Below are 24798 nucleotides of genomic sequence, written 5' to 3'. Positions count from 1 at the left end.
CTGTTGCTTTCGAAGGGCAGTAGTAAATAAAATAAAAAGAAAGAAAAGAAAAAGATATTTAAACAAGAAAAATTTGGAAATCATCATCCTGTTCAAAAGTTTTCTCATGGACAATCAAGGGACTCATCCATCAAAACAACCATACAAAAACAACAACAAAAAACAGCCGTGGATCATCCAGGTAAGGACACAGTATTAAGAATCAATGTTTCATAAACTTTTGAACAGGGTCAGTTTAATAAATTGCAAAATATATTATTCAGGACAGCACTAAATAAAAAAGAATTCATTTTGTATGATCTCCCTTATTTTGTTAAAATTATTTCCATTTTCGCAAATTCTGCAAGGGGTACACATACTGTTTATAAACTGATACATTAGTGTAAATAACTTTATTATTATTTGAATGACAGTGTTATGTATGCATTGAATTTTCCTATAATTTCTACGTAGTTACAGGCAGCTCTGATTTAATGTTTTTGCTTAATTACTTAATTAAGAGAGTTTTTTTTCTTGTTTGCCCTCTAATAAAATATCTTTTGTCAAGTCTGACTCTCCTTTGTTTCTCAGAATACTTTTATGTTTGTGCTTTGTAAGGTGCCTTGCTGTAAATAAACGTTATTGTTGTCGTAAGTGATTGGCCTACATGACATGTCTAGACGAGTTAACATCGCGGCCATGAGAGGGCGACCTGCTCCATGTAGAATAAAGCTTTTTCTAGAAAGATCTCATGTGTAAGTGCACATTATTTATTTAATTATGTAGCCTAGCTCATCATACAAGTATCATACAATTTTTGTTCCCTGATTATCCACAACTGTTTTTTTCTTCAAGGAAGTCCTTCCTTGTTTGTCCTGAGCAGTTAAACTGCCCAATGTTCTTCAGAAAAACCCTTCAGGTTGTGCAAAAAAAAATAAAAAAAAATCAATCAATCAATCAATCAATAAAAAAAAAAAAAAAAAAATATATATATATATATATATATATATATATATATATATATATATATATATATATATATATATATATATATATATATATATATATATATATATATATATATATATATATATTGCACTGAGGTCTGCACTGAGGAAACAGTTTGGGAAAAACTGCTACTCACTCATTCCCAGTCTCCCTGTGCCAAAGCCACTACAACAGTATCTTCTTCTGGAACCGGAAGGGTACATCGACTAGAACCAGACCTTTTTGCAAATAAAACTTTAGAGAACTTTAGCAACCTTTTGAAGTATTATCAATAAGGTACTCTGACAAAGCTGACTTCCTTATATTTCACTTCCTTACATTTCACTTGCATTGAAAATACAGTGATATTTTTAATGATCATTTTTTTCATATCTGTTTTCATATGAAGAGTTCAAATGCAAATGCCTCTAAAAGCCACTTTGGTCAAAAATTAGATAATGGTACTGAGTGAATGCTCTCCGCATATAGTATAAATTCATAAAATACTTTCACTTCAAACCCACTAAACCCAGCCTCAGCCCATTCATAAGTACCGGTACTTAGGTATAACCTACATGGAAGCCTGATAAAAAGGCTTATTTTAAAGCTACACTGTGTAACTTTTTTTGTTTCTTCTTGTTTCCAAGCTTTTTCTAGAAAGATCTCATGTGTAAGTGCACATTATTTATTTAATTATGTAGCCTAGTTCATCATACAAGTATCATACAATTTTTGTTCCCTGATTATCCACAACTGTTTTTTTCTTCAAGGAAGTCCTTCCTTGTTTGTCCTGAGCAGTTAAACTGCCCAATGTTCTTCAGAAAAACCCTTCAGGTTGTGCAAAAAAATAATAAACAAAATCAATCAATCAATCAATAATAATAAATAAAAATAAAAAAAATTATATATATATATATATATATATATATATATATATATATATATATATATATATATATATATATATATATATATATATATATATATATATATATATATATATATATGTGCATGTCCCTGTCATCCTCGGCTTAATACAGTGCAGTCGCCCTGTCCCATGTGCAGAAAAACACCCCCAAAGCATGATGCTACCACCCCCATGCTTCACAGTAGGGATGGTGTTCTTCGGATGGTACTCATCATTCTTCTTCCTTAAAACACGTTTAGTGGAATTATGACCAAAAGTTTTATTTTGGTCTCATCTGACCACATGACTTTCTCCCATGACTCCTCTGGAACATGCAAATGGCAATTGGCAAACTTAAGACGGGCCTGGACATGTGCTGGTTTAAGCAGGGGAACCTTCCGTGCCATGAATCATTTCAAACCATGACATCTTAGTGTATTACCAACAGTAACTTTGGAGTAACCTTAACCTCGGTGGTCCCAGCTCTTTTCAGGTCATTGACCAGCTCCTCCCGCGTAGATCTGGGCCAGGGCCGTTTCTGGCCTTTCTGGCACCCTAGGCAAGATTCATATCTTGCACCCCCTTCTTATATATATATATATATATATATATATATATATATATATATATATATATATATATATATATATATATATATATATATATATATATATATATATATATATATATATATATATATATATATATATATATATATATATACACATACATGGCATTTATTCAACAAGGTGCTGAGAGCATTCTTTAGAAATGTTGGCCCATATTGATAGGATAGCATCTTGCAGATGATGGAGATTTGTGGGATGCACATCCAGGGCACAAAGCTCCCATTCCACCACATCCCAAAGATGCTCTATTGGGTTGAGATTTGGTGACTATGGGGGCCATTTTAGTACAGTGAACTCATTGTCATGTTCAAGAAAACAATTTGAAATATTTCGAGCTTTGTGAAAGTTCAATATCCTGCTGGAAGTAGCCATCCGATGATGGGTACATAGTGGTCATAAAGGGATGGACATGGTCAGAAACAATACTCAGGTAGGCCGTGGCATTTAAACAATGCCCAATTAGCACTAAGGAGCCAAAAGTGTGCCATGAAAACATCCCCCACACCATTACACCACCACCAGAAGCCTGCACAGTTGTAACAAGGCATGATGGATCCATGTTCTCATTCTGTTTACGCCTCTCATTCTGACTCTACCATCTGAATGTCTCAACAGAAATGGAGACTCATCAGACCAGGCAACATTTTTCCAGTCTTCAACTGCCCAATTTTGGTGAGCTTGTGCAAATTATAGTCTCTTTTTCCTATTTGTAGTGGAGGAGTGGTACCCGGTGGGGTCTTCTGCTGTTTTAGACCCTTCACCTCAAGGTTGTGTGTGTTATGTAATAATAATAAATAAAAGTGGGGAAAAGCTTCTTTTTTAGGTTCACATCCAAAGACTGAGTGCGCAGTAGGCTATGTTCGCCATGGTCTAGTGTAGCCTGACGGTCATACTCAATTCTAGTCAGAATATGCCCGAACTGCCCGACCTAAAAATGTTGTGGGTGGGGCTAAGTTCGGCTGGCGTCCAGGCTAGGTCTAGTGCGTAAATACTCGCTTTAACTGCGTTGTGCCACCTGGGAGCGGTAAACGCACCGCTATTGAACTGAATGAACAGCGGTGACGCACAAGCTTCACGAACGAACCAGATCAGACAGACTCTGGCGTGACTGTTACTGTTAGCTGTTCCTATCACCCTTACCGGAGTAGTTTGTCCACCCCAGCTTTAAAAAGTTCTTCACAAGTCATTGTGCACAGTGCGCGTGGGCGTTGAAGTGCAGAGGCGAATACGGGAGGCATGTGAAGTTACTGTCACTTTCACCAGAGATGAAGAATTCAGTGGAAGATGAGTGCGCTGATTCGGGAGCGGAGACCGGAGGGTGAGTAATGACAAAGAGGCTTTATTTACTAAGATAATACAATAAATAAATAGTACTTCGAATAGCCATAATGCACAAATTAGGTTAGACATCGATGTGCTACAAACTCGCAAGAAGAATTTGATTCATTTAAAGCGAGTCGTTTGGTGACGTTTCTGATACCTTTGCAGCGCAGGTCATTATACAAACATTAGACAGCGCGCTTATTTGGAGTTTTCTTGTTTCGTTTCTACCTCTTTTGCCCCATTTCTCATTTAACCATCTGTTGTTTGGCATTAACACCCAAGACATCTGGCGCAGAGATTTACTGATGAAAAGTAGCTGGAAAGCCAATGAGTTGAGAGCTATTAGTGCATGCTTCTTAGGCTGCTTAGCACAAGAGAGTAAAAGAAGTAGCCAATATACTAATCACATGGATCTGACATCAGCTCTCTACCTGGGATTCAACTCTCTATTATTTCAAAGTCATGTGTGATCTGTACCATGATTCTGTGCTTTCAGCTGTGAACGATGAAAAGATGCATCCTGGTTTGTTTCTAGGTATGTCACATCAGAATGGCTGTCGTGTGTTGTAGGTGTAGGCATACTGCTTTAGTAGGACAGTAGTGGCACATGGCTTAAATCCTTCATTCTGCTGAACAAGTGACCTGTGTGAAAATAATGTTTTAGAATATTATTTATTTAGACATGCTCAATCATTTGTTCAGAGGAATATGGCCTCAGCTAATTTCTAATGACTAATTCTTCAATTAGCTGATGCATTTATCTAAAGCCACTTAAAGTATACAAGAGCAACATTGGGTTTAAGCTTAAATGGTAAATAGCTCATCCCTCATTGAGTTTGAACCGCAAGATATCTGTTGAAATTTTTACTACTGAGATAGATCATAGTTCCTTTAAATGTATCCTCAAAATGTACTAAATCCTCGTAGAAATGCATATGACCTAAAAATGTGTTGTATCTGGTTGATATGGTGAAAAATAATATGAAAGACTTGTTCCCATACACTGTAAAAAAAATTAAAAACGGAAAATGTACTGGTAATTTTCTGCCAGTATATTATCCAGTAATTTTACAGAAATTTCCGTTGAACCTTAAAACACAAACTAATGCAATGTGTAATTCAAAATACAGTTAAAACACCTGTTAAAAGAAAAAAATTCATTCAATTTATACAGTACATTGTGCCCTATTTTTATGGACTTTTTTTTTTTTACAGTGTATGTAAATGCATTTAATATCTTCCACGTAGTAATTGTCAGATTAGGTTTATTCTCATTTAGTTTGTCTCCAACCTGACTGTGGACTGCATGAATGGTATGAGATCAGAGAATTAAAAAATGGTGCTCTATGGTGACTAATAAAAATCAACAGAAAATTCACCACTTCTATTTTTATTTTATACAGTATTCTCTGATTTAGGATTAGCACTTCAAAAGAAAGAGAAAGAACACTTCACTTCAAAAGAACCACATATTTTAAATGGAAAGCTTTTGTAGCATTATAAATATCTCCCCATCACTTTTAATTAATTTAATGTGTCCTTGCTAAATGAAAGTATTCATTTATTTGAAAACATCTTACTGACCCCAAACTTTTAAAAATGTCACTAGAGAGAGAGAGAGAAGGAGAAAGAAAAGGAGAGAGAAAGAGAGAGAGAGAGAGAGAGAGAGAGAGAGAAGGAAGGTAACATTTTGACTAGAGAGCGATTAAAGTGAGAAAAAAATACTAGGTCACTCTAAGGCACATGTAAGGTATGAAATATTTCAAACAGGTTCTTTCTTTCTTTGTTTTTAACCTTTCTCAGTAACCGTTGAGCTGAGAGCATAGAAGATTTTTTGACACAAAGCAGCTAAAGACACAGTCTTTGATCATAACTTTTGTATATATGTGTGTGTACTTTATACACCAGAGGATCTTCTACACACGCTATATACCATGACACCCAGGATTGTTTATCCAGATGTAGGACCTTCCTTTGAAACCTTGGGATCCTAAATCACTCTAACAGTCTCTAACAAAAGTCTCTCTCTGTGTCTCTCTCCTTTCTGTCATTCACTCTCTTCTCAGGTCTGACTACAGTCTTATGTCATCAGCAAGCAGTGAGTACATGTCATTTGTTTGTACAATCCCCCTTTTATGCAATTCAGGTTAACCTTCTAATAAAAATCATGCCTTAAACAAATACACACAGATTTTCAACTCATCATATCTGACTGATGCACTTTAAATACCATCCTACTGGGGTGTAGGGGCTGTTCAATTGTAAAGCTGCTGTTGGAACAATATGTATTTCAAAAAACACATTAGAAATTACAAGTGGAAGATTTCAGCCAGTTAAAACACTTGACAAGTGTTGCCATGACAGTGAGATTAGTTTGTTCTCGAGATCACAGCTTGAAGTGCTTTGAGAGCTGTAACACCTCCGCTTGTTTGTGTGTGAGTGCCTGCTTGTGTGTGTGTCTGTGGCTGACCTTTCCCTGTGGCTGTGTTGGGCCCAGTCTCTTTCCCTATGGAGGGATTAATGTCCAATATTAGCCCATTAATCTGGGCAGCAGGAAACACTCCTCCCAGTGACAGCGCAGGAAGAACTCTCTCACTCACCCCCTCACATATAGACACACTCACCTACTCTCTCACACACACACACACACACACACACACACACACACACACACACACACACACACACACACACACACACACACACACACACACACACACACACACACACACACATACACACTCAAAAACCTAGAGCCCATCAAGGACACCACATAATAGACTGTGTATAATTTACTGAAGAATGAAGAAAAGTGGTTCAGTGTGGACTCTAGAAAATGAAGAAAACAGAATGAAACTGTTTGAAAAATAAGGAAAGGGGGAGAGAAAGAGAGGGTCGCTGGGTCTCTCTCTCTCTCTCTCTCTCTCTCTCTCTCTCTCACACACACACACACACACACACACACACACACACACACACACACACACACACACACACACACACACACACACACACACACACACACACACACACACACACACACACACACACACACACATATATATATATATATATATATATATATATATATATATATATATATATATATATATATATATGTATAATGTTCAGCCATTTATAATGAGTCATTTTGAAATCATATTCCATTGTCTTTTTCTTTATCTGAACTCCGCATGGAAAGGAAATGTTTTTCACTTTTCCCACCACGTTTCCCCTTATTGTTTCTGCATTCTCTATCTTTTTCAAGAGTATGACAATATGCTTTTCATGAAATGCTGCCATGAAAAACTGCTTACTGCTGTATCGTCAGTCATGTCAGCATTTTGTCGCTTCTGCAGCTCATCAGATTTTCCCAGTATCCATGTGCACACTTTCCTCTATGTATCTTTGTTTTGTCACATCACTAACAACTTCAATGTTCTGCATAAACAGAATCCGGAGTCGAGTGCATATTCTCTGAAATCTGTTTTCCCTCTTTATAGCTCTCTACATTTACTCTTCTACACATGCTTCATGTGGTAACATCTAAATTCATATATTTTAATTCAAGTCAAAAATATTATTAAACATCATTCAGTCAACCTACATGCTTGTGACACCAACAAGATTAAAGGGATAGTTCACCTAAAAATGAAAATTCTGTCATCATTTATTCACACTCATGTTGTTCCAAACGTGTAAGATTTTCTTTCTTCTGCTGAACACAAAAGAAGATATTTTGATGAAAAATGTTTATAACCAAGCAGAGAGAGCAACAATTCACTTCCGGGGAAAATACTATAGTGAATGGTTGTTCTATCTGCTTTCTTACAAACATTCTTCAAAATATCTTCTTTTGTGTTCAGCAGAAGAAAGAAAATCATACAGGTTTGGAACAACTTGAGTGCGAATAAATTATGACAGAATTTTCATTTTTAGGTGAACTATCCCTTTAAATGTTAGGGGTATAAGAGAGAAATTGCAGGTTACCACTTTTTACAGTGTTGAAACGGCACCAGATTGCAGTGTATATTAGGGATGGTTAAGCTGGCGCTAAACATGGCGTCTTATTTAATGGTGTTGCTTAAGTCTCACACAGCCAAACAGATTACATTCCATTACAGACTCAACTGAGATTACAGATGGTTTAAAGTGTTCAAGTCTTCTTGAATCTAGCTGAACGCAGAGCTGCATCTTAGGAAAGATATGCAGAAACTTACAAAGCAGATTTCCCCTATTCAGACATATGCTAACTTAGATTATGCTGCTGTATTTCAACTTTGTTACAGTAAGTTTGGAATTTATTAATAATTTGAATAGATAACTTATAATGTTTTGGAAGTGTCACTGCTTTGTAATAATTAACAAATTATAACAGGCTACTTTTCTGATGTGTTTCAGTAAATGTTTGTGCTAATCCTCACACATTGAAAAGGTTTTCGGATTGTCACAGATTGAAATAACCACATTATTTGCATTCAATATTTTGGGGGGGAAAAGTGTAACCATTATAAAATACTGAAAGAAGGATGTGGTAAAAATATGTCACTTTCTCAATTATAATGACAATGATTAAAAAAAATCATTCTAAAGGGGAAACTATCACAGCATAGTTAAACATTTTTTTAAAATAAAAAGCTATTATTAGCCATTAACGTGATAAATCGGGACTGGCCAGTGAAAAGCAAAATAAATGTCTTTTATTTTAACATTTCCTAAACATGAAGAAGTTCAGTATCTGTGCTTTCTCCTCTTAATTGCATTAGTAATAAATCAAATGATTCTGTTTCCTGAGAATCAACCATGTGTCTGCGGGGCAGAGTGCCATATCATTCACATTTAATTTCTTCCAGCTGAAAGCTTTTGGAAATTAAAATGAATAACTGGATCACATTAGGTCTGTCGTGAGACTGTCTGCATATGTGTATTCAATCTGGAGGTCATACAACATGACAAATATTGCATGGTTTTAAGACTGAACAAGTACTGTACCTTTGCTTAGCGACTATATAGACCCGCTGCTTAGTTTTTCTACACTGATCAGTTGAAAGGATCCTTCATTCAGTGATGTGCGTCAGTTACACCTGCAAGAGTTCAGTGCAACTAGAGAAGTGTGTTTACTTGCGTGAGTGTGTTTTTGTGTGTACGTGTGTAAGAGCATAGCGTTCCCTCGGCCTCTGGTGCCCCCAACCTTAAACAACAAACAAACTGGGACGAGTCCCATGAGTCAGGAGACAGAGTTTGGGGAGGGGGGGAATAGCGGAGGAAAAGAAAGAGGCAGGTGTCCATGCCATGCCATGCCACTTTCTGCTATATACTGAGAAAAATGTTTGATTCTGTGTTTGTAAGGGTAGCTGCACAGTAACTGTGTTCTCATAATTACAACACAATATCACTATAAAAAAAAAAAATCCAGGCCACAATTGAACATTTTCTAGTGACTAATCACATCTAAATTTTTCAGTTGGCCAAATTGAATTAAACTGCATCAATTCAAAGAAATTCAATTTGGCCAACTGAATATTTTAGATGTAATCAGTCACTAGAAATTTTTCAATTGGGGCCTGAAATGTTATTACAGTGTACAGCTGTTGCTACTATAGATTATGGCAGCTAGGCAGATTAATATATCAGTATCAGGGTTTGAAGGGCTTGTTATATTATGCAGCATTTCTTAGAATGTTGAAAGATTATGTTTTTCATATCACAACATATAATTATATTTACATCTTTTATGTACTTTTGTGCTCAAGGGTGTGTGTGTGTGTGTGTATGTGTGTGTGTGTGCGCGCACTGAGGGCTCGGTCTGGTCAAAGGTTCAGTTGAAGGGCAAAACTTATTCAGAAGTCCTACAGGGAGCCAAAGCATTTCTCCAGGGTTACTAACCATCCACTAATGCAACTAATGAGGCTGTACTGTTCACTATACAGCCTGATTACAGAACATGAGCACATGGATGAAAAGACTTCATTCAGTCTTGAGAGTCCATCTTTTTTTCATTTCCCGCAGTGCTTTCCTTTATAGAAGTCAAAGTTGAAGTTGGTTTTGAAGCCAGTGACTGTTTAAGCAGAACAAAGCAGAACATTTAACACAAATATACCACATAGAAACAAAGGCAAGAACTAAAGGCCAATTTATACTTATGCGTCGAGTGTACGCCGTAGCTACGTCATAGGCTCTGTGTTGCACACGTAGCCTACGACATACTCTGACCTGCACCTCTCCAAAAATGTAACAACGCATAAATTCTACGCAGACCGCAAACGCTTTGATTGGTCTGTCAGAACCCCTCCCTCATGGGTACACATGTGTAACTGCACGTCGACGCGGACAAGGATGCAGAAGTATACATGAAAATTGATGCCGCAGGTCCGACGCAGAAGTATAAATCAGCCTTGAGTGTGTTGTAGGCTTGCTCAAACTGAAGGAAGTCTAGGGAAACATATATCCCAAATATTCCTAAAAGTAGGAAATCTGTAGTTCTTTTAAATAAAGGATTTACCTGGGGGTTCCTTCATATATTTGTAGTAGGAAACATAACGGCAACATCAATTTTTCAGCTAAAGGGTAAATTTAATTAATTAAACTTAATGTGATTTCCCCTTTAAAACCATCTGGATTTTTTCCCCTCATGTCCATTTAACCATATGATATTTTTATTATTAAAAATGTTTTCAGTTTAAGGATACTTTTTTTTTTGATTAACTGGGATCTTTAGCTTCCGTTGAAACAACAGACTTCTCTATGGTGATGTATTTTGGACTTCTCCAATCATTTAGTCCAGTTAAACCCCACACCTTTCTTAAAATTGACAGCAATCTCTCATTCAGATCCAATTTAAAAACAGATGGATATAGACCCAAGTCCCCAACCTACATTTTTCTATAATCTATTTCACTTGGATGTTTGTCACAATACTAAAGTTAAGATCTGTCTCTACATTTTTTTTTATTGGGATTAATTTATCGTAATTTATTTTATTGAATTAGTGCAGCTACATATGTCTGGTTCATTTTCTTCTTCTCTCTCTATCCACCCCTCTTATGTCTTTCTGTTAGGTGATTTGTCCATGGGGGACCTACAAGACCCTTTCCTAGTTTCTATCCACATCATCACCGACCCCGGTCAGGCCAAAACGCTCCAGCAAGCTGCTGATCAGGTCCTCTCTTGGCTCCACCCAGATCTTACCCTCTTCAGGGTGTCAGAACGGGCAGGTGGTCTCTCTCGTAAATCCAAGGCCCGCCTACAGCGCGTCACTGAACCGCCATCACACCAGCCGTCCTTGGCCGTCATCCTATTTCTACAGGATGAATATGGAGGTGAAGAGAGTCTTAAACGTCTCCACAGTCAGCTAAGATGCCCACCGTGGCGATACCACCACACAGAGCGTGTGAACGGGCAAGGGCTGTTACCCTTTTCGCCAGCCAGCCAGGACTTTGTTACACTGGCACCAGGCACACCGCTATGGGCGCTTCGCCAGGTGCACTACGGGAAAGAGATTGTGCGCTTTACGGTCTACTGTCGATACGAGACCTACATCGAACAGGTGCGACTGTACAGGTTGCTTCTGCGGAGAAGGCTTGCCCAGAAGAAGGAGGATTTCTGCTTCTGTGTGGTCTACTCCAACCCTGAAACAGAAATCCAGTTGTCATTCAAGCGGATGCCCCGAGGCCAGAGCCCCGTCCCCACTGAAAATGCTGTGATGGAGATTCGAGTGAGGGATGTTGGTGAACTTGTGCCACTGCTGCCACGTCCCTGCACAGCCATTAGTGACGTCCGCTGGCAAACCAACGATTATGACGGCAACAAAATATTGCTACAGGTAAGATAGAGAATATATTATTAGAAAATAACATAAAGGGTTAGTTAACCTAAAAATGAAATTTATTTCATTTATGACTCACCCCAATGTTGTTCCACACCCGTAAGACTTCCGTTCATCTTCAGAACACAGTTTAAGATATTTTAGATTTAGTCCAAGGGCTTTCTGTCCTTTGAATGTAAGTGTATGCCCACTTCCTGTTAACATCCAGAAGTTAATGAAAACATCATCAAAGTAGTCCATATGTGACATCAGTTGGTTAGTTAGACTCTTTTGAAGCGTCGACAATACATTTAGGTCCAAAAATAACAAAAAATACAACTTTATTCAGCATTGTCTTCTCTTCAGTGTTTCTCAAATAAAGATTTAAACGGTCATGAATCATGATTCAGATCGTGTGTCAAACTGGCAAACTGCTGAAATCACGTGACATTGGCGATACGAATCACGAATCAATACACGGATTCACGGCTGTTTGAATCTTTATTTGAGGTTTGAAAACAAACATGGAAGAGAAGACAATGCTGAATAAAGTCGTATTTTTTGTTATTTTTGGACCTAAATGTATTGTCACGCTTCAAAAGAGTCTAACTAGCAACGGATGTCACATAAGGACTACTTTGATGATGTTTTCATTAACTTCTGGACGTGGACAGCAAGTGGGCATACACTTACATTCAAAAGACAGAAAGCCCTCGGACTAAATCTAAAATATCTTAAACTGTGTCTTGAGGATGATCGGAGGTCTTACGGGTGTGAAATGGCATCGGGGTGAGTCATTAATGAAAGAATTGCCATTTTTGTGCATAATAAATATATTTGATGTCTTAAAATTGTTTTCTGCATGTAAATTACATCTCAGATACCATGTACTATTTTTTTTTACTGTCTGCAGTTAGAAAGAGTGTCTAAACCATATATATATATATATACACATATATATATACACATAGAATCCTCATTAGTGGTTGTTTCTATGGGCTGCTATACATAACACATCCACCATATTAGAATGATCAAAACTGGTCCATGAACATTTAAAAGCAAGTTGACTGAGCATCTGCATCCATAGTTGACACATGTATGAATATCTATATCTGCAAAAGACATCAGCAAATTATTTAGCTAAATTAACCCAATACAAAAAGATTAAGGCGTCATATACATCAATATCAATATACATTAAAAAAACTGTTGGTGAACTGTGACCTGCGAAAACGCATCACGTGAAGACCTGTGACCAGTTGAAGATTGATATGTCACGGTGTTACCTCATGTCTGAATTAAAATACTGCATATTTTTAAAGTAAAGTCAAGTAGATTGTATATTTTGAATGTATTACTATTGGTTATGTGTCAAATTCATGATTACAAAAAAAGATGCTGCAGAGCACAGCGTCACGCGACCATTGCAGTGATGACATGCTGACTGTTTCAAGATGGAGGGTGCACTGGCAGGTCTGAAGAGGTTGAATGTATACATGTATACATACAGGAGCAATCTATGGTTTAAACTATGTCAGTAGAAGTGTTGAAAATGGAGATGCAGAAAGAAAATTTATGAATCCAGCTGCGTAACATACTATAATCCATATATTTTACATAGCATTTTATGAACTCTTTGTATTTAAAGTATTATCATTTTGTCATACCACAGTATTGTTGAAATTAATTAGTGAAGGCAAGAAGTACTTTCCTTTATATATTTTTATAGCCTGACAAGCCAGACCCACATCAAGATGTTGGGTCTGGGAACTCACCATTGGCAGGGCTCAATCCGAGGGGTGGGAAAACGGTTGTCTTTCAGAGTCCCTCTGCACACAAAAGGATAGCGCTACAACCAACCAGAGCAACGATGGTGAAGCGGAGCAAATTGATATATTAAACTTTTGCCGTATCCGATCTGCAAAACTCCGAACACATCTTTCTTTTTTAAGAGTGGCGTTCTTTGTTCTTTTCTCAAAGAAAAGCTTAACTCCAAGTTGCGGCCAGAACCGATTCGAAAGACAGCTGTTCTCCAGCAATATCAGCCATCTTCTTTGTTTTCAAGTAGCAGGGAATTCACTGAGAACCGACGCAACTCTGCCACCATTAAGCCCACCCACCGACTATACATAGTGACTGGCCTGACTAGAGTTTGATTTTTCAAGCTTGCAAGCCAACAGAGATTTGCTAGACAGCCTTGGCTGCAAATTACATTTACTGACGCTAGGGTGCATCATGATTTCTAGGCTAACATTTTCATATATTTAAATAATTATAAATATTATTCATTAATTGTAGCCTAAAAATGTTGATTAAAAAAAGCTCATGACATGTTATGCATCAACTAACAATATACCTTTTGCATTCTTAGTTGAGGAATTCCCAGAAGTATACTACATGACCCAAAATACTATTGATCTCCACAAATCAGATAAGTCACTGTTACCATGGAAATGTGAGTTTTGCAAGCTGAGTCTAACTAGATAACAATCGCTAAATATTAGCTAGCCACCTACCTAACTTTAGTTAATATGAGATGTGGTAGTGTGCAGTCAGTGTTAGGCTACATAATATATAAATATTATTTTATATTCTATAAACCTTGCTTATATTTAGACTTTGACATAGTGATTCATCTCAGAGTTAATTTGAATCAAGGCTTAGTGCTTTATTTAGAAATGTTCTTTCATGCCTTATGGTGAAAATTAATTAAGAAAATGCTTGTTATTGAAAAGTCACATTTGGACTCTGATGGCCTGCAAGCAGAGTTGTTTTTCATTACTGATTGCCTGAGATTACCTTTAGTGAGCAGCTCATATTCTTTGCATCTCTTGCAGTGGTGTCCTAAAGGTAGAAACCAACAAACCAAAAATGAAAAAAGTGTGTTCCTGTTGCCGTCTTCTCTTTCTGAGTAATTAAGTTGTAAACCACTGCTGCTAGTACTTATGTAGATGACAATAATACAATGTGAATGCCAACCAAAGGGACTTGGGTTTAAACAAAGCAGTCAAAATGAGCAGTAGTTATAGCCTTGAAATCTAGACGCTCCCTAGCGGCAGCAAATCTAATCTGCCGCGAATGTAGCCTAGCAACTGTCAATAAACGTCTGTCCTGTAAAAACCAAACTCTGGTCGGGCCAATCACATCGTATATAGAGTCATTGGGCCGGGTTTAACATAATGATGGCCGAGTTGCGCTTGCGTGCTTCTAGTAAACACAAAGCCTGGCGAACTGCGGTCTTTTGAATCAGCTTTTACAGCGACTGGAAGACTTGGAGTTAAGCTTTTTTTTGGGAAAAGAACAAAGAACGGCACTGAAGTCGTTCTTAAAAAGGGAAGATGTGTTCGGAGTTTTGCCAACCGGATACGGTGAAAGTTTAATCTTCACATGTTTACTAGCTTCGCTTTACGTTGCTCTGGTTAGTTGTAGCATTATACGATCGAGTGCAGAGGGAGTTTGAAAGACAACAGTTATCCCGCCTCTGGGATTGAGCCCTGTCCATGGTGAGTTTCCAGACCAAACATCTTGATGTGGGTCTTGCTTGTCAGGCTATATTAGTGCTAGAATATTTAAAGAGGATAGCAGAATTTAGTATCCTGCAGAGATGCATATAGGAAACCAGGACACCCTGCCCGGCAATGAGATACTCAAATGATACTCGAAGTTACTCAAAGATACCTTATTAATTTCAATAAATTTAAATGATGCCCCCTCTGTATGGATAGAAACTTGTTATATTACAAAATACTATCTACAACCAAAATGTCTATGTCCTGGGAAAACAGAATGTTTGGTCACCCTATGAAAAAACTATATGCAAACAGAAAGATATCTCATAAATCATTCAAAGTAGGGCTGTGCGATATTGAAGAAAAAAGCGACATGCGATACCTTGTTAAATAATGCGATATTCAATATGCGATACAATATTGCAATTAGTGTGTAAAAATCTATTTATATTACATTTTAAAGTCGAGTGCCCAGTCTATTCTCTGCTATATGTGTAGCAGCTTCAGCCTAAAACATAGACTTTTTCACAATGTTGAAATAGCCTATTAAAATCATTCAGATATTGTGTGCCGTTGCGATATGCATATTGTGATATACATTTGTGATATTTAGATCATTTCGATATATTGCGCAGCCCTAATTCAAAGTGATTTTTAAAATGTGTATCCCAGTTGGGATCCAAACACCTCCAGCCTCTTGTGTTTGTGTGTGGACTTTGTTCAGTGAAATAAGACTAAAACAAACCTAAAGACAGCTAAATTAACTAATATACAAACACAGGTCAATTCTGCCTGACCTGGATTAGCTGCGATCAAAGGAGGTTTGGCTCTCGGTCACAACTACAGCCTTAATACTAATCAACCCCCTGCTGGTGCCAAATGGCACAGTGTATTTCAAAGAGAATACACATTGCACATCCTGATTTTGCAGAGTTAGATGCGTTCCCGAGTCAACATATTTTGTTGATCCTGGAACAACATTTAATCCTAAACCTAACCTTACCCCTGTTAATCCCTAAAACCAGTGGGAAATGACCTAACCCTTGTTGTAATCCTAAAATTGACACAAATTGTAAACTTGTCTCTCAAATCTGATGGGATTATTGGAATGTTGTTTTAGGATCAACAATGTTGATCCAGGAAAATGTTGCATTTGGTGAAATCATCAATTGCACATACACATTATCTCTTAAATGAATATGCACAAGTTGAACTGAGGTGTATATACGAATATGCACAAGTTGAACTGAGTGTATATACATTACAGACATATAGACAAACTCTCTCACTTTACTAAGTCCCCTCAGAAATTGTGGACTATATAGTATATAGACAAGTCACTAGCAATTTCATCACAGGAATTAAAGGTGCCCTAGAATGAAAAAGTAATTAACCATGGCATAGCTGAATAACAAGAGTTCAGTACATGGACATCACATACAGTAATGGGTCTGCACACTGTAAGATTTTTCAAAATCCTTTGCAAACGACCCTTGTCAGACTGTACGAACATGATCCCCGATGTAAGCCATGTCACGCTGTAAGATCTCAGTTGACATTAATGTCAGACTGCAAGATAGTCGAGGCACGCTAAAAACGGATGCCCGCAAGAAAACTCACCCGGAGTTTTATATCATCAATGAATGACACGTTCGGTGGCAGTGAGCTGCATTACACGCGGGACTAAAATGCTGGCTACAAAGAAATCTCTAGCTCTCGTTTTGGTCATAGTTTGTCTTTAAAAACCAAGATTTTTGACTGTTGTAGGAGAAGTCACACTGCAGGATTGTGTGCCAAATCTTCTGACACTGCCAGAATTTCGTCTGAGGTAAAATTTGATCGCAGCGCTCATTAATCGGCTGCCGGTGAACATGTCAAACTAACGACAAAGACGTCAGATTTTAGCCTAGGATCAGAGGAATCTTTTAGGATTTGCTAAATTTGTCTCAGACGGCCAAATCGTGGCCAAAATCGTACAGTGTGCACCCTACTTAAGTCTCAAACACCATTATTTCCTCCTTCATATGTAAATCTTGTTTGTGAAATACAACACGGAAACACAGGCAATTCTTGACATAACACCACCTGTGACGCAATTGCTGGGGATCATTAATATGTACGCCCCCGACATTTGTATACGGCAGTGCATGCGTCACGCGAGGATGGCAAAAATGGCAGATCATGGAAATAGATGTTATGATCCAGGCTTTGGAGGGGATGTGGGGACTTTTATTACCCTTCCCACTGAATAAAACTGTCAACAGACATGTTTATCCATAACCGGATACCGCAACAATTTAATTAAAAGTTGTTCGTTTGCTCGGCCCCATTTCACCACGGACAGTTTTTCCAACCTGGACAATAGCAGGCTTCACTCAGCGTCTGATACTGGAGAAGCAGCAATTCAAACTATATCCCAGCGAGCAGTAAGTAGTGATTTTATCCACTTATTGACTGTCTGAACAGTTTCTGATTAAACTGGAAGTTTCTTAGCGAGACAACATTAATGATAATATCTCATTTAGAACCCTATAAATTTTCCCTAGGATGTAATGCTCTGTTTTTGTCTTATTTGGAAGAGTCATGAATAATAATATTGAGCTTGCTCTGATTGGCTTATTTCAGCAGCTAACAGCTCACAGCAGTTCAGCAAAGCGGCTCGTGAGTCCTGACCATCCTGACACAACACAGCCCGACTGAATGACACTTTAAGCAGAACATCTCAAATGGAGATTGATAAAATGCTGCCTACTTGTTTATTGGTGTTTTCAGATCATCTGCGCGCGAGAAAGAGCTCATGTTTGTGCGGTTGCCAGATTTCAGTCATTTAAATCCCTTAAACAGAGCTTTTCTGTGAAATGAACACATCCAGTGTTATACCTAAAATTGTCCAATCTGGCAACCATATGCACGCGAGCTCTCGCACGCGGATGATCTGAAAACACCAGTATTGCATGATATTTGCATGTTTATTTAACGTTAGTCACAATGTAGGCTACACAGTGACTGTGATGTACTCTTAATACAAGCCTGCAAAAACATCATTGTCCAATACTTCAGTTCTCAAAAATATAAATATATAACTTATATTTTTACAAAATGAATAGCCTTGTGAAATGACTGTTGTTTTAACTTGTATGGTGGAAAACGTGACGTTTGCTAGAAGGATCGAGTGAACGGTCTGTAAGGAACGTATCTATTTTGTAATACAAAATAATCTAGACAATGCGGTCTCTATAAGAAACTTTCAATTTTATCAGAAATTGTTTAAAAAGCTAGTCAATGCTAGTCAAGCTAGTCCACTAATCAAGTGGATATATCGCTACTTACTGCTTGCAGGAATACAATTGCCCCTTTCTTCAGTTTAAGACGCTGAGTGAAGCTTGCTTGAAATGGGCCGAACAAACGAACGATTTGTTGTGGTAACCGATTATAATAAACCTCAACCATGACTGTTGACATATGAAAACAGTCCCCTGCACTGCTTAAACATGACGTGTGTCATGAGAGCTGCCGTTTTGCTATCCACGAGTGTCTTTACCTGCAGTCTCAATGATTCCGCTCCGTCAGTTCTGCCTGACAATGAACATGTTTGGACAGATGCAAATGTTGGGGGCGTGCATATAAATGATCCCCAACGCTTGCGTCACGGTTGGGTTTATGTTGAGAAGCACTTATTTTTCTGTGGTGTTTTTGGTTCACGAGATTTACATATGAAGGAGGAGTCAATGGTGTTTCAGACTCACAGTATGTAATGTCCATGTGCTGAACTCTTATTATTTCACTATGGCAAGGTTCATTCAATTTTTCATTCTAGGACACCTTTAATTTAAGAAAAGAAAAAAAACTTGCAAGAAACTGTACAAACAACATATTGCCCTAACATTACCCAGTTCACTCTTTAGAGTTTGTGGTTCAAAGTGAAGAAGCCATCATTGTAAAATCAAATGGTGATGCATTACAGTGATTCAAATGTTTTTAAAATGCTAAAAACAAAGTTTTGACTGCTGACGATATGAGTTAACGTGTAAAGTTAATGCTATATGCTAGTTCACTTGTAACGTTAGGCTGAAGTAGGCTACCTTACGTTTTGCAGGTCTTACTGAAAATAAAAACTAAACTTACCACTCAAAAGCATCCATTTCCAATCTCAAAACAATTGGTTGTTCCTCAAAATCTTTATCTTCGTCAGAAACAGGATCAAATATAAGGTTGGATGCATAATCTCTCCAGGATTGACACTATAAGGTAGATGTGTTTCTGTCACTGAAAGGAGTCGCGCAGTGAAACAGCCAATCAGAGCCGAACTCTACATTAATATTCATGACCCTTCCAAATAAGGCAAAAAGAGAGCATTACGTCCTAGCGACAATTTCTGGGGTTGTAAATGGACCTGTAAAACCGTATCTGAACAATTTTAATGTTACATAATTTACATGTAACATTTTACTGTATTTTTGAGCAAATAAATATGAGAAGACTTTTTCAAAACGTTTCTCTTATTTGGTGCTAAGTGAGTGTTAATTTGACCCTGCAGGGACCCATGAGTAATCCCCAGAGTAAAAAGGAGCACATAAACTGTTCTAATAGGATGGTATAGCACATATAAAATGAATAGAATGGCAATAAGAGAGAAGAGTGAATGTGGAGAACGTGGGAAATGTGTGAGTGGAACAGAGAGGAAAAAGGGGCACAAAGAAGCTCAAAGATGGATGGAAAACCAAAAAACCTAGAGGAAAAAGAAAGGGAGAGGTAGAGGGATGGAGGGAATGTGCAGTGAGGTGTGAAGCAGAAAACAGTGGAACTTTGTTACTCTCATGCACACACACACACTCAACAATGCTTAAAGAGAAATTTTCCTCTTTTCCTCTCTCACTCTTTCTCTCTCTCACACTCCACAGGTGTACAGTTACCTTATCGAAGCCACATTGTGTTTTGTTTGGCAGTTGCAGGAACATGGTTCCATTTCCAAAGTTATTTTTATTTAATGTCAAACTATAATGATAGGACACTGCAGAATTCATTTTGCAGCTAATATTCAACTTGTTTTGGATTAGGATCCATATTTTATATTTATATTCGTGCTGTCAAATCGATTGATTATGATTAATCCCATCCAAAATAAAAGTTTGTGTTTGTGCTGTGTATAATTATTATTACACACACACACACACACACACACACACACACACACACACACACACACACACACACACACACACACACACAATGTAACCATGTAAACACAAACTTTTTGGATGTCATTAATCGTGATTAATGATTGGAATTGGAAATTACACTAAATTAAAGAAAAATGTCAAACATTGAGGTTTATTATATAACCATGCACTGTATAGGCACATCAACAGTTAAACTTATTAACAGAACGCAACACAGCACAAACCATGTTTATCCTTGTTATATTTATCCTTTTAAAGGATATTTAAATGTTTTCTTTTTTTAAAGTCTCTCTTGCTCTTCAATGCTATATTATTTTTTTTACTATAAAACTGTTTCAACTTTAATAATAATCATAAATGTTTCTTGAGCAGTAAATCCTCACATTAGAGTGATTTCTGAAGGATCATGTGACACTGAAGATGAGTAGTAATGCTGAAAATTCAGCTTTGCATCACAGAAATAAATAAATTACATTTTAAAATTAAATAATTATGTTATTATGATCATGTTATTTTATAGTTTGATAATATTTCACAATATTACAGGTTTTTTTTGTATTTCTAATAATAACACAAATGCAGCGTTGGTGAGCAGAAGAGACTTCTTTAAAAACATTTAAAATTCTTACCGTTCTAAAACTGTTGACTGGTAGCGTATTTTAAAATGTGATGGTAAAGCTGAATTTTCAGCATAATTACTCCAGTCTTCAGTGTCACATGATGGTTCACAGAAGTCATTCTAATATACTGCCACAAAAACCCACCCCAAACTTTTGAACGGAAGCATGTCTGTATTTTATTGTCAAATATAGTTCTTTAAATTAAGAAATTAGGTATTATTTCTGCATAAATGGTGTCCTGAATATTACCTACTAATTGCAAAATAATTTCATGCTCTCATTTTGACTTTGTCAGGTTCAAGGTTCACGGTATTACCGGAAACATACCATTGCAAAGTTCTGTCACCTTCCTCCAGAAGATCCTCCCGTCACCTCCCTTCCTCCACCAGAGCCGCCTCCTCCTCCTCCACCATACGGCCGCGGCCCTGCCTCCTACCGGAATCGCCGTTACCACCGGAACTCCTCGCGTTCGCGGACACAGACCCTTCCGTCTCCTGTCACACACGCCTCCAGGACATCTCCACCAACTCTGTGTGATCAGGACGGCTGCATGGAGAAGCTCCAGAGGGATGTGGAACTCTTCCGGGCTGGATGGACGAGTCACCGCACACAGTCTCTCTTTTCTCTGCCTACAGATGAACCCCGGTCCTCGTGTGCCTCCCCGTCTAGCTTCCGTCCTCGCTGTTTCTCTTCCATGGCTGCACCAATTTTCCGTGTCAACGTCGATACGCTAGTGGGAGCTGAAGAGACAGATGTGGACACGGGAAAAACCATCAGCGGCAGCTCTGTGGACCTGTCAGTGGTCTCAGGTTATTCGCATCCACAGTTGAGGCCCCATTTAAAGGCCCCAGCACCACGGCCCAAGTCGGCTCCTCCAACAGATGGAGTTCTTGACTTTGCTCGACTGACCTATAATAACACCTCCTTCTCCACAAGACAGACTCCTGTGCCGTCTAGGACACAGAGTGTCTCTGCAAAATCCACACCTTGTGTTGTACACAAACCACAGCCAAAGAATGTGTGTGTCTCGCAGCCGGATGCGTTGCTGGACAGAGGACAGCAGAACGGCAATGGCATTGCCACAATAGATGACTGTAGTCAAGAAGGCACTGCAGAGGATGAGCAAGAATTTTATATCTGACACGTGAGGGAGATTTTGATGTCTTTTATAATTGTTAGCAGATGAGTATTTAATGTAGAAAACTCTTAAAATGGAAAGATCAGCTACATTTTTTTAAAATCTGTCATCATTTATTAATATCAAGGCTATAGCATCAGTTCTTGCTGGTCATGTCAGTCAGCTGATCACGCCTACTTATAGGAATATGACGTCCATCACCGCATACATACTGTATATACACTGTCAAAAAAAAGAGTACAAAATTGTAGATTTTAAGGTACAAGTGCCCGTCACTGGGATGTACCCTTAAGGGTAAATTGTCGTACCTCTAAGTCGGGGATAGGCAAGTTTAGTCCTAGAGAGTTGATGTCCTCCAGAGTTGAGCATAGTTGAGCTCCAACCCTTCTAAGCCACCACAGTATAACATTTGTGGCTCCCAGCATGCATTGCAGAATTAAGTCTGCACCATTGTTGAGATTCATAAGCTGATTCTTGACATCTGTGTACCTCTAAACGTTTCCCTCCTTGGAATGTTTTTAAAAATCTGTGGCAATCAAGTATTATTGGTGGATATTATTTATTAATATATTTATTCAATGATTCAGTGAGTTAAGTTGAACATTATTCTTCATGATACATTTTGTTTATGGCTTCTTTTGTTTTGAACAATTGTGTTTTGTTTAAAGTGTAACAAAACTGTAAAATTCCAAGTCAAACTGCCCACCTAAAGGAAACACTGATCTCCATAATGGTGACAACTTTTTCAATAATACATCAAAATCTAAACCTGTTAATTCTCAATAAGATCTTCTTTAGATGTCTATCAGGGTAGGAACCAAACTCTGCAGGACAGCGACCTACTAGGACCGAACTGAGGAAAGCAATGGTTGTACACAAAGGACCAATTGTTTCTGAGAGTGTATGTATGTATATATTTGTATATCTCAACATTAATGTTATCTGCAATATTATGTTTGTTCTGTTCTGTTTACACTAAGGGGGCTTATCGCTGCTCTCCCTGCTCTTATCCATGCTAGACTGCATGAGTTCTTGCCCAGTACAGAATCATACTGGCAATCTAAACTGTGCTAATAGTCAATCAATCATCTTTGACGATTGTGGTCCTGACAGAACTTCATGTCATCCAAATCTTGTGAACAGATACAATCACTTTATACGAACAGATTTAATTTAAGCTTTTCTTTGCATCTAAACAATGATTGACATGCATAGAGCGCATTGTTTTATTATATGTCCCAGCAGACGGACATAAGGGAGGTCCCTAATGAATGTGTTTCGAATGACATGAGGACGAATAAATGATGACAGAAGCTGAAATGTCTTTTTTAAAAGCTTTGTTGTTGTAGCAAATATGTTTAATTAGCAGTAGGCCATGGTTAACAATGTACATTTATAATGAATTACTTTAAGTTACTGCAATATTTCATAAAAGTTTTAATAAATATCAAAAGACCAATTGCTGATGCCAGAGAACTCTATGAAGAATGAGAACTATGAAAAGAACTATGCCACTTGGTGGTTGAGCATGGCAACTACACAGGTGCTAGACACTTTGTTTAACGCCACATCACAACTTTATTAGAGAAAATATTTACTTCTCCACAATTTGTACAGTATCACTATATGTTCTGTGTAAGTTTTTAGACTGAATGTAATTCTTTACATTATGACATTTTAAATTATATGTAAATACTTTGTTTTAAATATCTCTGTCAGTGACTGAGATTTCATTAGAATGTCCTCTGTGCAAAATATCAATGATTATTTGAATAGACAAGAAAGTAATCAAGGAATTCATTAATGTCTGCGTTTACAAATATAAAGTAATTACATTATCTTTCAGTTTATGGTGTGAATTACTTGCTATTGATTTGATGTAATAAAACCAAATAATTAATATGTTTATTATATGGGTTAGCAGCTGTTTCCTGAAGAAAAAAATAAATTGTGGGAAGTTCTTCTCATACTTCTACTACGATTGGTCACTGGGTCCTGTTAATAATTGTTTAATATATGATGCCTGTTATTATTAGCTAATATTGCACAGTATAATCTGATTCAAACTGGTTGCAAATGTGTTTTGCACTAGGTTTTTGAAAAAGTGACCTATTTCTCATGTAGTATCCCTTTTATTCCATTCAACCCTACATTTCTTCTTCGTCTTTTTTTCTTTTTTAAAACAAAACATTAAGTATAAGTAACAAACTGTAATTTCACGTCTCAGTTATTTTAAAACATGGTTCAATGTAGGTTCAAAGGTCAAAGTGAGTCCACACCTTCATGTTTCAGGACATTCATGTAACCTGTTGATGCTCGTGCGCGTATATAATTACAGGACAGACATGCCTGGGTTTCGTCCTTGTGAGTTGCCCCTCTCTCTGTGCCAGAACACCCCTCCCCCAACTAATCCCATGAGCGTACCTGGCACATCGCTACGGCGATACCGGCTCTCAGTGCTACCGCGCTCCGGCACTGGACTGGGATTCTGTTAATCCGGTCCAGCAGCCACAGAGCTAGGGAAATAGGGCAGCAGAGGTGAACGACAGAGAGCGCTCACCAAATATCACAGAACTTTAGTTCCAGCACAAATCTCGGACAGACCCTGCTAGAACATAAGTCCGTTCTAATAAAGCAGTTGTATATTAAACATTCAGGGTTACAATGACAGACTAATCAGTCAAGAATAATTGAAGAGTTCAGATGCAAAAGCCTCTAA

General features: G+C 37.7%; 1 protein-coding gene across 2 annotated transcripts; it reads left to right on the top strand.

The window, feature by feature from the left end:
• Nucleotides 1–3532: 3532 nt before the first annotated feature.
• On the top strand, nucleotides 3533–23987 carry LOC137075348 (protein FAM124A). Of its 2 annotated transcripts, XM_067443775.1 has the most exons (5): nucleotides 3533–3820; nucleotides 4322–4360; nucleotides 5892–5923; nucleotides 10884–11647; nucleotides 21237–23987. In XM_067443775.1, the coding sequence occupies exons 3-5, from the start codon at nucleotides 5908–5910 to the stop codon at nucleotides 22080–22082; spliced, it is 1626 nt and encodes a 541-aa protein (XP_067299876.1). In that variant the 5' UTR covers nucleotides 3533–3820; nucleotides 4322–4360; nucleotides 5892–5907; the 3' UTR covers nucleotides 22083–23987. The 2 variants fall into 2 exon arrangements, with proteins under 2 accessions (XP_067299876.1, XP_067299875.1); XM_067443774.1 differs by lacking the exon at nucleotides 4322–4360.
• The last annotated feature ends 811 nt before the right edge of the window (nucleotides 23988–24798 follow it).

Source organism: Pseudorasbora parva, chromosome 5, assembly GCF_024679245.1.
Source record: "Pseudorasbora parva isolate DD20220531a chromosome 5, ASM2467924v1, whole genome shotgun sequence".
Lineage (NCBI taxonomy): Eukaryota > Metazoa > Chordata > Actinopteri > Cypriniformes > Gobionidae > Pseudorasbora > Pseudorasbora parva.
This window is presented reverse-complemented; position numbering and strand designations above follow the sequence as displayed.

What these genes read in the sequence shown, in the direction of transcription:
- LOC137075348 (XM_067443774.1), top strand. Translation starts at nt 3,768, where the DNA reads ATGAAGAATTCAGTGGAAGATGAGTGCGCTGATTCGGGAGCGGAGACC. An exon ending in TCGGGAGCGGAGACCGGAGG is followed by an intron (nt 3,821 to 5,891) that starts GTGAGTAATGAC and finishes CTCTCTTCTCAG; the next exon opens with GTCTGACTACAGTCTTATGT. An exon ending in GCAACAAAATATTGCTACAG is followed by an intron (nt 11,648 to 21,236) that starts GTAAGATAGAGA and finishes TGACTTTGTCAG; the next exon opens with GTTCAAGGTTCACGGTATTA.